Source organism: Myodes glareolus, chromosome 17 (assembly GCF_982192425.1).
Source record: "Myodes glareolus chromosome 17, mMyoGla1.1, whole genome shotgun sequence".
Classification (NCBI taxonomy): domain Eukaryota; kingdom Metazoa; phylum Chordata; class Mammalia; order Rodentia; family Cricetidae; genus Myodes; species Myodes glareolus.
The window spans coordinates 52,629,276-52,642,511 of record NC_142042.1 but is presented as its reverse complement, the minus strand read 5'-3'; the positions used below and the strand labels follow the sequence as shown (position 1 = coordinate 52,642,511).

The following is a 13,236-nucleotide window of genomic DNA, read 5'->3' as shown; positions in this document are numbered from 1 at the left end:
AGTTAATGCTAGTGAACCTTAAGTGGAATAAATCCACAGCTTCTCAGGGTAGCTCTGTATTTTCTTAACTTTGGTTTTTTGTAGACCAGACTGGCCTTGAACTCAGAGATCCTGCCTCCGCTGTTGGGACTAAAGACTTGCTGTTGGGACTAAAGATTTGCATTACCATATTAAACTGTTTTCTTTAGGTTCTAGAAATCATCATTTGAATAGTCTCTAACCTTTGTATACAAATTAGATTATACTCCCCAAGGCTACTGGAAACCTGTCTGAAACTAAAGTACTGAAACTGATTAGTCCACCACATACCAAGGGAAAGGCCATACCAGATACAGTTGGTCTTCAGAAGAGCATAGGTTTGCAGTTAAAGGGAATCCACAGAGCAGTAGGAAAGCGGTGTCTGTGTCCAAGTCCCCAGCGGAGGCAAAGCACTGTGACACTGCCTCCCTGCTTTAGCCCTCATAAACAAGTGATCTATTTAATGTCATGGCTTTTGCCCTTTTGTGCTTTTTTTGGTGATTTTACTGCTTAAAAATGACTCCCATGAGTAACGTTGAAATGTGATTTAATATTCTTAAGCACAGAAAGCTTTATAGAGAATGTTGTTATATAGCTTCATTCATCTCAACTATGACAGGATTGTTAAGTTAGACTGTCTCAAAAGAAACAAGACAGTTTCATTGACTAATTCAACAGCATTGCCCTGAATGGTGAGAGGTGCCTATTTTTATGCATAACTCTTCCATCCACCCCTTAGGACTGGGGCAACAGTGATGTTATGCACCAGTACCACCAGCCTCAGAATGCTTTTTGATACCTTGGATTTGAAGAGGTATGCAACTGGTTCCTGTCCTTGGAAGGGATATGCTATTATATACACCATATGTTTAAAGGAGAATTTAACAAGAGCTACAGAACTGTCCAGTTTTATTCTGTATTTATTGATCTTTTCTTTCTTTGCTTTTCATAGGTGAACTGTTCAGAAACAAGAAGCTGGTCATAGACATCAGGTCTACTAGATAATTCAATACAGAACTCTAAACTAGGACTGGGCTTGGTGATATAAATAGATTGAAGCAGAAGTCAAGCTGAAGGCAGCCTGGGCTACATAGCAAGACCGTCTCTTACAAACACAACACAAGGCCCCATCTGTAAATTATAAGATGGCATTCAGATGTATAAATCTGAAGAGAATATGTCAAGTATCCCATGAAAAAATAAGTCTAGCATCAAAATTTCAGAAACAAGGCACTAGGATCGGGCAATGAAGAGAGGGACAACCAGAGGTTCAGATGACAAAGGAACAGTGTTCAACAGTGTACCTGGAGCCAAACACGAGAGGTTTCACAGAAAACCCGTCCTCTGTCTACAACAGCACAGGCTAATTTCTACAGCATGATAAAATGAAACAACTACCCTGTTGAAGTCAGGTTTACTGAGGACCTTCCTCTTGTTTATCAAGTAATAGAACTGGAAAGTGTAAAAACCAGAGGACAATCTTGGAAGTTGGCTCTTTTCTTCAATCATGTGGGTCCTGGGAACAAACTCAGGCCATGGACTTGATGGCAGGGACGACTTGTTGAACCAAGGTGGTAACCTTGTCAACTCCCAAACCCTGTTTTCTAAGTCTTCCTGGAATAAGGAAATCAATGTAAAGAACTTGGGAAGGCTAACAGGGGCAACAAGTTAAAGCCAAGAATAGCTTAATGTATACAAGAATAGAGCACAGTTAAATGCCCCCCAAGGAAGGAATCTCAGTTGGTGCAGGGATATAAAAGCAGCGGAATGAACCAAGATAAAAATCAGTAGCTAAGACAGATTTGGAGGAGAGGAAAACATTTAAGGTGAAGCCAATGTAAAAGAGTACTCAGGCTTAAGCTGCAGAAATCCTTCCACTCTTACCTCCTGCCTCGTGACTGCAACCATATTCAGGCTCTGTTCTTTCATAACCAGATTCTTTTTGACATTGATGGAAGTCCCAAACAAAATCTTTGAGTCATTGGTAGCTTTTGGGTGAGGAGTGGTAAAACAGACTTTTTTTTTTTTTAAATACAACTCCTAGCATTTATTTTCATTTATGTTTTTTCTTTTCTTTTTTCTTCTTGGACAGGGTTTTTTTCTGTGTACTCATGGCTGTCCTGGGACTCAGTCTTAAACCAGGCTGGCTTTGAACTCAGACATCTGCCTGTTTCTGCATTCCCAATGCTGGGATCAAAGGTATGCATGCACCACCATGCCCGGACTCCCTAGGAACTATTTTTAAAAAATGTTTGTGTGTATGCACATGTGTGCGATTGCCCAGAAGCCAGAAAAGGGTGTTGGAGCCTCTAGAACTGGAGTTACAAGTGGTTGAGTGCTGGAAACAGGACTTGAGTCTTCTGCAGGTCAGCATTCACTCGTAACAGCTGAGTCATCTCTTTGCAATCCCTCCATCCTCCACCCCCACCTTTTTTCTTGGAAATGGCCTTGTACTGTCATTTAGACTGACCTGAAACTCACTGTGTAGCCCTGTCTGGCTTCAACCTCCCAGCAGTCCTCCTGTCTCAGTCTCAGAGACTTTACTCACACCTAAAAAGAAGCTGTTCTTTACAAGTCTTTGCATATTTACTGAGTCCATAGTAGTTGAAGATAGGACACAATTTAAGAAACCCTGAAGATTCTCAACAAATTAATTGATTATAGTTGAATATCTTACTTTGAGAACAAAGGCTGACAGGACAGAAAGGACAAACACAATTTTAGAATAAAACAGGTGTATTTCTATTGGACTACCTGATACAGAAGATAGTGTGGCATGGATGGATAGTATCAATGACAAATAATACAAATATATTTTATTTGAAATAAACAAAAATGCTTACACAGCTTTCATCCGCAAACAAACTCCCGCTTGACTGTATTACTAAGCAAAAAACAAAGCTGAAGCAAACACCCTTCTGTTTTGACTGTGTTTGGAGACAGGTAGGAAGACACTACTTGGTTTTTTAAAAAATTGACCTTCCCCTAAGGCCTGGTCATAGAAATGTAAACAATGTAAATGAGTCCACCATTACCAGTTGTCATAGGTCACATCACATTACCTGTGTGCTCTGAATCACACATGCATACCTCCAACACACCCGGGAAGATAGCTATATCACAGTTACAGGATGACGGAGAGAGTAATTTGGAATGAGTTTTACATCTTGTTTAGTAGGAGAAAGCACTAGCATTCTCTGAAATCCAGGCGATGGCAGACAGACACTGCCTAGGAGTCACTTTGACTTTGGTTCATTCCAGCTTTGTGGGTAACATAGCTGTTTGATTCCTCTGCTTACAGAACAAGCCTGCCAGAGGGCATTAAAACACAGCTACCCATTATCTCTTCAACACCTGTGGTTTTCAAGTTTTATACTCTACTACGTCCACAGTATGTCACCAGTTCTTGAATATTAAACAGAAATACAAATGGGCAAAACTCTTCTAAAAAATCTGACATCTGTTGAGGCATTCCTGCAGATATTGCCACTGACAGGAAAGTGGACAGAATGAAAACTTGGTGCAGCCAGACTTGGTCAGACAGGATCAAGACTTCGACAATCTGATCCTGTGTTTTAATTTTTTCACACATTTAAACATAGTAGAACTTTGGGAAAAAAAGTCTCCACATGACAATTCTCAAAACAAAGCTTCGGGGCTAGCTACATCAAAATTCCCTTGCCAAATAGTAAAGCACCTGTGTCCTTTACAATAAGAATGAGTTTTATTGACTGACAAACAGAATTTAGGGCTGAGGCCTAGAAAGGAAGGATACGTAATAGACATAAGTTCTATTCACTGAGAGACAAAGCCCAGGACTAGGGCCTAAACAATACTCAGAATATTGTGTGTGGGAAGGGGTGGAGTGGGGCTTCAGTTGGAGGTTGCTAATAGAATAGCAAAGGATCCCCAGGTAGTTTGATCCTGTCATTCCAGCATTCCAGGTGATCAGGCATTTCTTTCCATTAAAGAAAATAGGCCCATGTGATTGACTGACAATCCTGGTTTTCCCCAATGGATTTTCTAAGCTGCACTTCCTGCAGACATCTATGGCTACAATGGAAGTATATGGGAGGAGACGAGAGAATGAAAATAAACGTTTATGTGCAGGGAATGTGGTTCAAGTCTTTGGATTTAAAAACAAGTTCCCAGAGAAGCTGCTGCCATGGAATATTCAAGAAACTTCCTTTGCCTCCCAACATGGACCCAAAATGCCCCAATCCAAATGTATGAAAACTATAATTGTGAGATGCTATAAACAATCAAAGCAGTCAGACAGAGGAGTGTGTCGTCCACTTAGTTACAGTTCATAACATAGCCTCTTTAGCAATTGGTGGATCAGTAAAAGCCACTGAAGCACTGGAATTGCTTTAAAGCATGGGGTAAAGAGTACTGACCAAATACTCTGTAAAAACCAGCAACAGGACGTCATGGCTAGGAAATTTTCTAAACAGCAAAATGACTTCAGGATAGATTTCTTTGACATTAAATGTAGCAGAATTAAAAAAAAAAGATTTACAAGTAGATATAGTGATAACAGAAAATTACAAGGCAGAGAACACACACACACAAAAGAATCAAGACAGTGCTGTAGGCTCAACAGTATTCCATGAGGCTAGAAGATCTGTTAACTTTGTTAACTAGCAAAATATCACTCTTGTTTGTTTATAAATCACCTATTGATCATATGACCACACCATGTTGAATCCTTTTCTTTCTTTGTACTGGAGACTCCTACAGTTGGCCTTTAAGCATTCTGCATTTCTTTGCCAATCTTGTAACTGAGTATCTTGTTCCAGTCGATTTTGGTGCGGGTAACTGGAAGCTGCCGGCGCAAGGCCTTGAACGTGGTGTCTGACATTGTCTGATAGTTTTCACTAATTGCTGTCTGTAATAGATAATTGATGATGAGTTGTTTGTAAACAGGAAGGTAATCAGACAAAGGGCATGCTAGAAAGGACACAGGACAACATGTATGTTGAGCTCCACTTCAATCTTAAAAGCAAATCAAACTCATCTGTATCCTGGTACATGGCTGCAGTCTCATAATTGTAAACAGAATGCCAAACTGCAGGGTCTGTAGTCTCACACTTAGCAGTGCCCAGCAGTGCATGTTCTTATGTTAAAGGATTGAACAAAATCACAGAAAAAAAATCCTTCCAAATCTTCTTACCTGATACTCATTTTCTGCACTCTCTATGATTTTAATAAACTCCTTGGCAGTTTGGACTTCATTCTAATGAAATAAAAGAGGGGAATAATATTTTTTAAAAATGGGTAAGCAATGAAAAGACAGAAAAGCCCACCCCATGAACTGACACTTGTACAATGATCCTAGCATATGCAGCGCTCAAGTGCACATTCTCTCTTCTTAATCCTAAGACAACACGGTGAAGTGGATATGCTATTATCAGCATGTTCATTTGGCAGATGACAAAACAGAACCTTAAGTGACCTGACCAAAATTATACAGCTTATGAATAATAACGAAAGGATCTAGGGCTTGGTGGCTCAGCAGGAAAAGATGCTTGTACTCAAGTCTGACAACCTGAGTTCACCAACTAGAACCTTCACAGTGGTAGAAAAACTGACTTCTATAGGTTGACCTCTGTATAAATGTACACCACCCTCAAATAAATTAATGTACCAATAATAGGGAAAAAAAAGGACAGTGACCTAAATCTAGGACTTTGCCATAAGAATCGATGTTCTCTCCATTTTACCATTAAATATTCCCCAAACATAGCATCCTATCTTGAAATTCTTTGCATGTGCAGTACTATAGATTGAACCTTATGAATATTAGGCAAATACTCTACTGCTGAGCTGTATCCCCAGCCTTCTTTTCCTGTTTTGTCTTCCCCCCCCCCCCCCCGAGACAAGGTTTCACTGTATAGCCTTGACTGTCCTGGCTGTCCTGGAACTCACTCTGTAGATCAAGCTAGCCTCCAACTCATAGAGATCCTCTTGTTTCTGCCTCCTGGGTGCTGGGATTGAATGTGTGTGCCACCACAACCCGGGATGTTTTATCTTTTTTGACACAAGGTCTTTTGTATTGCAACAGGCGTTGACTTGCTATGTAGCCAAGGATAACTTTAATTTCCAATTCTCTTGCCTTCATCTCTCAAGCACTAACTAGCACTACAGGTATACCACCACACTCAGTTTCTCAGCCCCCTTTCCAGATTTATTTTTTAATTTATGTGTATATGCGTGTATGCATATTTGCCCTCAGAGGCCAAATGAAGAGGTCTCTGGAGCTGGAGTTGCAGGTGGCTGTAAACCACTACTATGAATGCTGGGAACTAAACTGTGATCCTCTTTCAGAGTCATCTCTCCATACCCTACCTCCCCTCAGAAGTCCTTTAAAAAGTTTAGTTTTAAGACAGGATCTCATGGCAAACTTCTATGCTGAAGCAGGCCTTGAACTTACTTTTTTCTAAAGACTTATTTTATTTTTAATTATGTACATATGTGTGTATCTGTATGTAGGCTTATACATATCTAAGCTGCCAAGGCTGACCTTGAAGTTCATCTATAGTTCAAGATGACCTGTTAAAATGTTTTGAGACAAGGTCTCCTATTGACAAGGCTAGCCTTGAACTTCTGATATTCCAGTTTCCACTTCCCAAATGCTGAAATTATAGAACTGTGTCAACACATCAGATGGCTGTGGCGCACGCTTTAATCCCAGCACTTGGGAGGCAGAGGCAGGTGGACCTCTGTGAGTTTGAGGCCAGCCTGGTCTACAGAGCTAGTTTCAGGGCTGTTACACTGAAAAAGCCCGTCTTGAAAAACCAAAAAAATAAGAACTATGTCAACATGATTTTTAATTACATATTTTAACTTTACTGAATTTTCATTATTTCATCAAAGATAATATCTCATGTTGTAGTCTATTCTTGAATTAACAACAATCTTTCTGCCTCAGTCTTTGAGTGTGAAGATTACAGGTATGCCCTGCCATGTCAAGCAGCTTTTTATCTATCTATCTATCTATCTATCTATCTATCTATCTATCTATCTATCTATCTATCTATCTATCTATCCATCCATCCATCCATCCATCCATCCATCCATCCATCCATCCATCCATCCATCCATCTATCCATCTATCGGGTTTTCAAGGCAGGGTTTCTCTGTAGCTTTGGAGCCTGTCCTGGAATTTGCTCTGATCCACCTATAATGTTGTTAACTCAGCAGTAGAGAGGTAGAGACAGGAAAAATAGGAGTTAAGGTCATCAATGGCTACAAAGCGAGTTCAGAGACAAACTAGGATACACAAGAACCTGTCTCAAACAAAACTTCCCCCTCTCAAAAAAAAAGAAGGTTGTTTTAAGACATGACAACTATCTTTTTAGTCAAAGACTTTAACCAGTACAGATCCCTGGTAATAAGAGGCACTGATATAAATTGTTCAAATCTGCACAGTTGCCTGTCAGGTACAAAGCCAATTTTCTAAAAAAGACAAGCAAGGTTGATATCCCAGACTGCATACTCACAGAAACAGTGACTGAATCCTGTACATCTTTATGACTGACCAACTGAACATTGCCATCTTCATAGTAATGAACCTGTGAGAGATAATATTTGAGAAGGGTTATGCATAGTTCATGAAGAAATGTATGTAATGCTGAGGGAACAATTTTTTAAAAATATCTATTTATTTATTTATTATGTATACAGTATTCTGTCTACATGCATGCCTAAAGAGGGCACCAGGCCTCATTACAGATGGTTGTGAGCCACCATGTGGTTGCTGGGAATTGAACTCAGGACTTTTGGAAGAGCAGGCAATGCTCTTAACCACTGAGCCATCTCTCCAGTCCCTGAGGGAACAATTTTTAACAACTCCGAATAAATAATATGATCAATGACAATTCACAATGGTATGAAAATAGTATCAAAAATCTTCTGAAGAGACCTTTAAGTTTAACGAACATGCTTGCTCCATTATAGGCACTGAACTATACATGATGATACAAATGCAACACTGACATTCTATTTCTTTTGAAACAGAGTCTGGCTGGTCTGGAATTTGAGGCAATCATACAAATCACACAGCATCTCCCAAGTGCTGGGATTACAGTAATGAGCCACCACAAGTGACAAGATCCTACTCTAACAGTATCAAAATAATTAAAATGAAAATCACTGAGCATCAGATTTTATCCATGAAAATCAAGGACTCTTAATGAACCCTAGTACCTAACTGAGATATTTTCCCTTTTGCATAATTACTAATATTGGCAAGGAAACTACATTGTGTTCAGGAAAAACTTAAAGGCTAAAGGGAGGACTGAAAATCAAAAGTTTATTAGTAAGTCACAAAAATGAGGAGCTGAAAAGATGGTGCAGTGGCTAAGAACATTTGCTGCTCTTGCAGAGGACCCAGGTTCCATTCCCAACATCCACCCGGCAGGTCAGAACCACTCATAAATTTATGATATGATATTCTCTTCTGACCTCCTTGGACACCAGGCACACAAAAAGATACAGAGACACACATGCTGGTAAAATATCCATCCACACAAAATAAAAATAATATTTTAAAAATTACAAGAATAAGTGTTGGGCTATTGAGAAGGTTCAGTGGGTAAAAACTCTGCTTTTAAGCCTGATGACTTGAGTTCAATCCCTGGAACTACATGGTGGAAGGAGAGAACCAACTCCCTCACGTTGTTCTCTGGCCTCCTTGGATGCACTATGACACATTCACCACCCCTTCCCCATAAATACATGTAAAAAGCTGTATGATGGAAGTATTTTTGTAGCTACAGATGTAGCTTAGTGATAGAGCATTTGCCTATTTCACACCAGACCCCAGATTTGATCTCTAGCCCCACAACACAAAACAGCAACATAGTCGTGAATATGTAAGGTAAAGTAATGAGCTACAATCAAAAATCAGTTTTTAAGAGGGAAGAATACAAGTCATATCACTAGATAGATCTAAGACGTGCAAGGCTCAGAGATTTGGGCAAGTTACAAGATTCATTCAACTCCCTTAAAAGGACTATAAACTGGCCATGCAGAACATGATTAGGGAAGCTATTTGTAAAATGGAAAACAAATAACAATAACAAAACCCCAAAACTGAACAGGATCTTGAACATAAGAGCGGTCCCCTCAGCAGACAAGATGGGGTCACCCAGCAGGGGGCTAAGCATCAGAATGGAGCATACTGGTTTAGTTGAGGGAAGGACAAAGACCTCACTATATGAACAGATGTGAAACAAATGTATCAACAGACTCGACTACCAAGTTGAAGCTAGATGGTGAAGAGGTTTTGCAAACACCTTGAGAACCAAATCAAGAATTCAAACTTTATCTTATTAGCGGTGATGGGAAGAGTGTCCTGATGTCATTTTCTTCACTTAGTGCTATGGACTGAACGTTGGTGTCCTCCCCAAATTCAGCAATAGCATTAGCTAGAAAACACATAATCAGGGGTGGTGGGCTCTGAGAGTTCACAGTCTCATCCTGCTTTCAGTTTGCTCTTTTGCTTTTTGCCCAAGGTTGAGAATGTGATCTCTAAGCTTCCTGCTCCAGCTGCCATGTCACTTGCTACTCTGCCTCTGTCATGACTCTTCCCTCCTTGGAACCATAATCTTTCTTCTGTAAACTGCCTATGGTCATAGTGTTCTATTGTGTCAAAAGAAAAGCACCTTATACAAGTGGGAACTATTAATTTGCTGTTTATAAATTACCCAATCAGAAGGATTTTGTTACAGCAATCTAAATAGAATCTTTACTCCTGCACACACTTGAGCAAAAGGCATCTTATTTCCTTTTCAAGCCCATCATTGCTGCTTCTGCCTGCCTTGGTCTGCCTGCAGCTGAAGATCAACAATTATTTTTTTCTGGTCTAGCCCTAAGGATTAAATATAGGACTTCCCACATGTTAAGTAAGCACCCTGTCAAAGACCTACAATGCAAGGCCAGACATGTGTTTTCAGAGCTAAAGTAGAAAAGGCAGGTATGGTGGTATGATGAATGAATGAGCTGAAGCAAAAGGATGCTGCCAAGATGGACTAGACAGTGAATTTGGGGCCAACATGGGCCACAGGGAGAAATTCTACCCCCCAAAAAACAAAACCCCAGACCACAAAACAACAAAAAAGAATATGTAACTAGTTTGAACTTCTGTCACAGTTCTTTTTAATTTTAATTTCTTTTTTTCTTTTGACAAAGTCTCACTCTATACTTCCTGCCTCAGTCTCCTAAAAAGGTAGTATTATAGCTCTGGGCCATGATGATCTGTTATGCTTCTTAAGAATTACAACACGGAGCTGGGCAGTGGTGGTGCACACCTTTAATCCCAGCACTCGGGAGGCATCAGCAGGAGGATCTCTGTGCACTCAAGGCTAGCCTGGTCTACAGAGCAAGTTCTAAGACGGCCAGGGACACATAGAGAAACCCTGTCTTGAAAAATAAAAACAGAAACAACAATAAGAATGGAAAAGAATAGAAGGGCAGTGAGCTTCAATGTTACAAACTCAAATGAAAATCTGAAAAACACCAGTTTTATGAGCATGTTACACCATGTTATAGCAACGACAATGACTTTAGATTCAACTTAAACTCTACTTGCTCTAAAGCAGAACCATCTCCACAATTCAGTTACTAATGAAACAAAACCAAAACACAACAAAGTCCCACTGACTATATAAACTTCAATGTGCCTGCTATTAATTTAAGTCTTTAAAAATGATTACTTCTCAGAATTACACTTTTATCTATAGAAAAACAAATTTGACAATGGAAAATATAAAAGGTAAGTATCTAGATAACTTTTCCAAATAATGTTCAATATATATGACTTTTACTTTATTTTAAACCAAATCATTTATTGAGTGCATACGTGTTCATGTATGGAGGTCAAAGGACAGTCTGCAGGAGTCAGTTCTTCCCATCATCTGGGAACTGGGTATTAAACGCAGGCCACCAGACTGGAGAGCAGATAGGTGCCTTTATTTGCTGACCATCTTGCTAGTCCTTATTTTGACTATTAAAAGGAAAGTAAATGGCAGGCCCAGCTCCTAGAACTTGGGAGGACAAGGCAGAAGATTGGGTATATGTGACACTCTGTCTCAAATTAGAAAGAAAAACAAGTCATGTAGTGGTATAGGCCAGTTATTCTCAGCATTTTGGAAATGGAAGCAGGAGGACAGGTATTCAAGGCTCACAATTGCTCTAGGCCAGAAGAGGAAAACAAGAGACTCTGTCTTAAAACCACAACAATCCCAAAACTCAGTGTTGGAAATTTTGCTTAGTGGCAGAGAGCTTTTTTTTTTTTAGCACCCCGAGTTTTATCCCAAGCATACAAATAAATCCTACTTGGTGGCCAATGCCTACATCCGAAGAGGATGAGGCAGGAAGATCACTTCAAAGTTATCTTAAGCTATATAAGAGCAAGTTCAAGGTCAGCCCAGGTGCTACAGGAGACCCTGTCTCAAAAAGACAGCAAAAAAACCCTTAAGTATAAACAAAGAGGCGTTAGGCCTTTATATAAAATTTTGTCAGGAATCGTCACTCTGTGCATATCCTAACTATAGGTTTCTACTGGAAAAGATAGACCACAAATTACTGTTTCTGTCTGAAAAAAATATATTTACATAAATATATAGCAATTTGCCTAATTAAAGATAGTTATAAAAAGTCTGAAGTATCAGGCCACATTGTGGATTTAATTGTCAAAACCAGAAAGATAGCTTTGTTATTTTCAGTTGGGCTCTCCATGAAGAAGGTCCCAGGAAAAAGATGTGAGGGGAAGTAGCTACCATATTTGTGAGGTAATCTACTTAAGAAGCACTAGCAAGAAACCAGTGTAACCAGGGGAAGTTTTGCAAGGACACTGCTGGGCTGGTTGCAGCTGTGGGCACCAATCTCTGCTGCCAGAACGTGCCCAGTATTATTCTATCAGTAGGTACAGGTTACCATATGTATCTATCAGCTCATAGAGTTCACTGAAGGTTATTCTCAGAGAAAAGATCCAGCATTTCTATCCTGTCTGCCTGAGCTGGAGTATGCTCCTGAGGCCAGAAAGGTAAAGATGTAGATAATAACATAAATGTAGTAAAGATGAATGCCGACAGCACCTGCATGTATGTAGTAGGCTTTACATGCTCCTTTTTTTGGTGCTGGGGACAGATCCTGGGCTTGTCCATGTTAGGTTAGCCCTCTATCAGCAGACTACATACCTCTCCCGCAGGCATGCTTTTATTTAAATCATACTTTGAAAATGCAACTCTTGCTCATTTTTTATTAAAGGCAACACAATACAATATAGGTATGGTTAGAGACTGATAGTATAATCTATCAGACTTATTTAGTCTGGCCTCAGTTAGCTAGACTGAAAATAAACCACCTGAATTAGAGTGTCACATCTCTTCAAAGATACCAGGATAACCCACACAAATAGCAACCATTCAGCTTCCTCTGTCCTGACATGAGCATTAAAAATCTGCTCCACTTGACTACTGATATTCCAGGAGATGACAGGATCGGGATGTTCTCTAGAACCTCTCTGCTTTAGTTTAAGTTTAATCAAAAACTTTTCTGTTCTCTGTAAGTTCAAGGTCAGCCTGGACTACAGAACAAGTCCCAGGACAGCCAGGGCTACACACAGAGAAACCTTGCCTCAAACAAAACAAAACAAAACAAAACAATCTACTTTTCTGTCAAAAAATAAAAGTTCACCAATAAAACTCTTTTTTTTAAAGATTTATTTATTTATTATGTATACAGTGTTCTGCCCGCATGTATGCCTGCAGGCCTAAAACTGTTTTTAATTTAAAAAAAAAAAAAGGTACAGTCTCTCTACATAGCCCTGGATGTCCTAGAACTCACTATGTAGACCAAGCTGGTCTTGAACTCACTGAGCACCACCCCTCCCCCAAGCCCCTGATTAAAGTGTGCCACCATGCCTGGTACCTAGTTCCCTCCTAACGTCTTAATACTCACTTACTTTATTCTTTCCTACTGCTTGATTATTCCTAAAAGACCTTGTTATCCTTGAATGAAAAAAGTAACCCAGCAGTATGTGCTATAGTCATCCTCCATCAACCCAGAATCCTCTTCTCAAGGAGCTCCCGGGAAGGAGGCTCCTACTTCCATTCCCTGCTACTGACCTCTTTTTCACATCAATATATACTTTAGTGAGTGCTCATGGTATGGAAGTGCTCTATTAGTCTTTATTTCTAATACCAGAAGGAA

General features: G+C 39.7%; 1 protein-coding gene across 1 annotated transcript in view; it reads right to left on the bottom strand.

The window, feature by feature from the left end:
* Positions 1 to 2,736: 2,736 nt before the first annotated feature.
* Capza1 (capping actin protein of muscle Z-line subunit alpha 1) overlaps positions 2,737 to 13,236 on the bottom strand; it is a 42,583-nt gene continuing 32,083 nt past the window's right edge. Inside the window, exons 8-10 of the mRNA XM_048442306.3 lie at positions 7,521 to 7,592; positions 5,192 to 5,254; positions 2,737 to 4,906 (exon numbers count right to left, since the gene is read on the bottom strand). Of these exons, the coding sequence (XP_048298263.3) occupies positions 4,766 to 4,906; positions 5,192 to 5,254; positions 7,521 to 7,592 (276 nt within the window). The 3' untranslated portion in view covers positions 2,737 to 4,765. The remainder of the gene's footprint in view (positions 4,907 to 5,191; positions 5,255 to 7,520; positions 7,593 to 13,236) is intronic.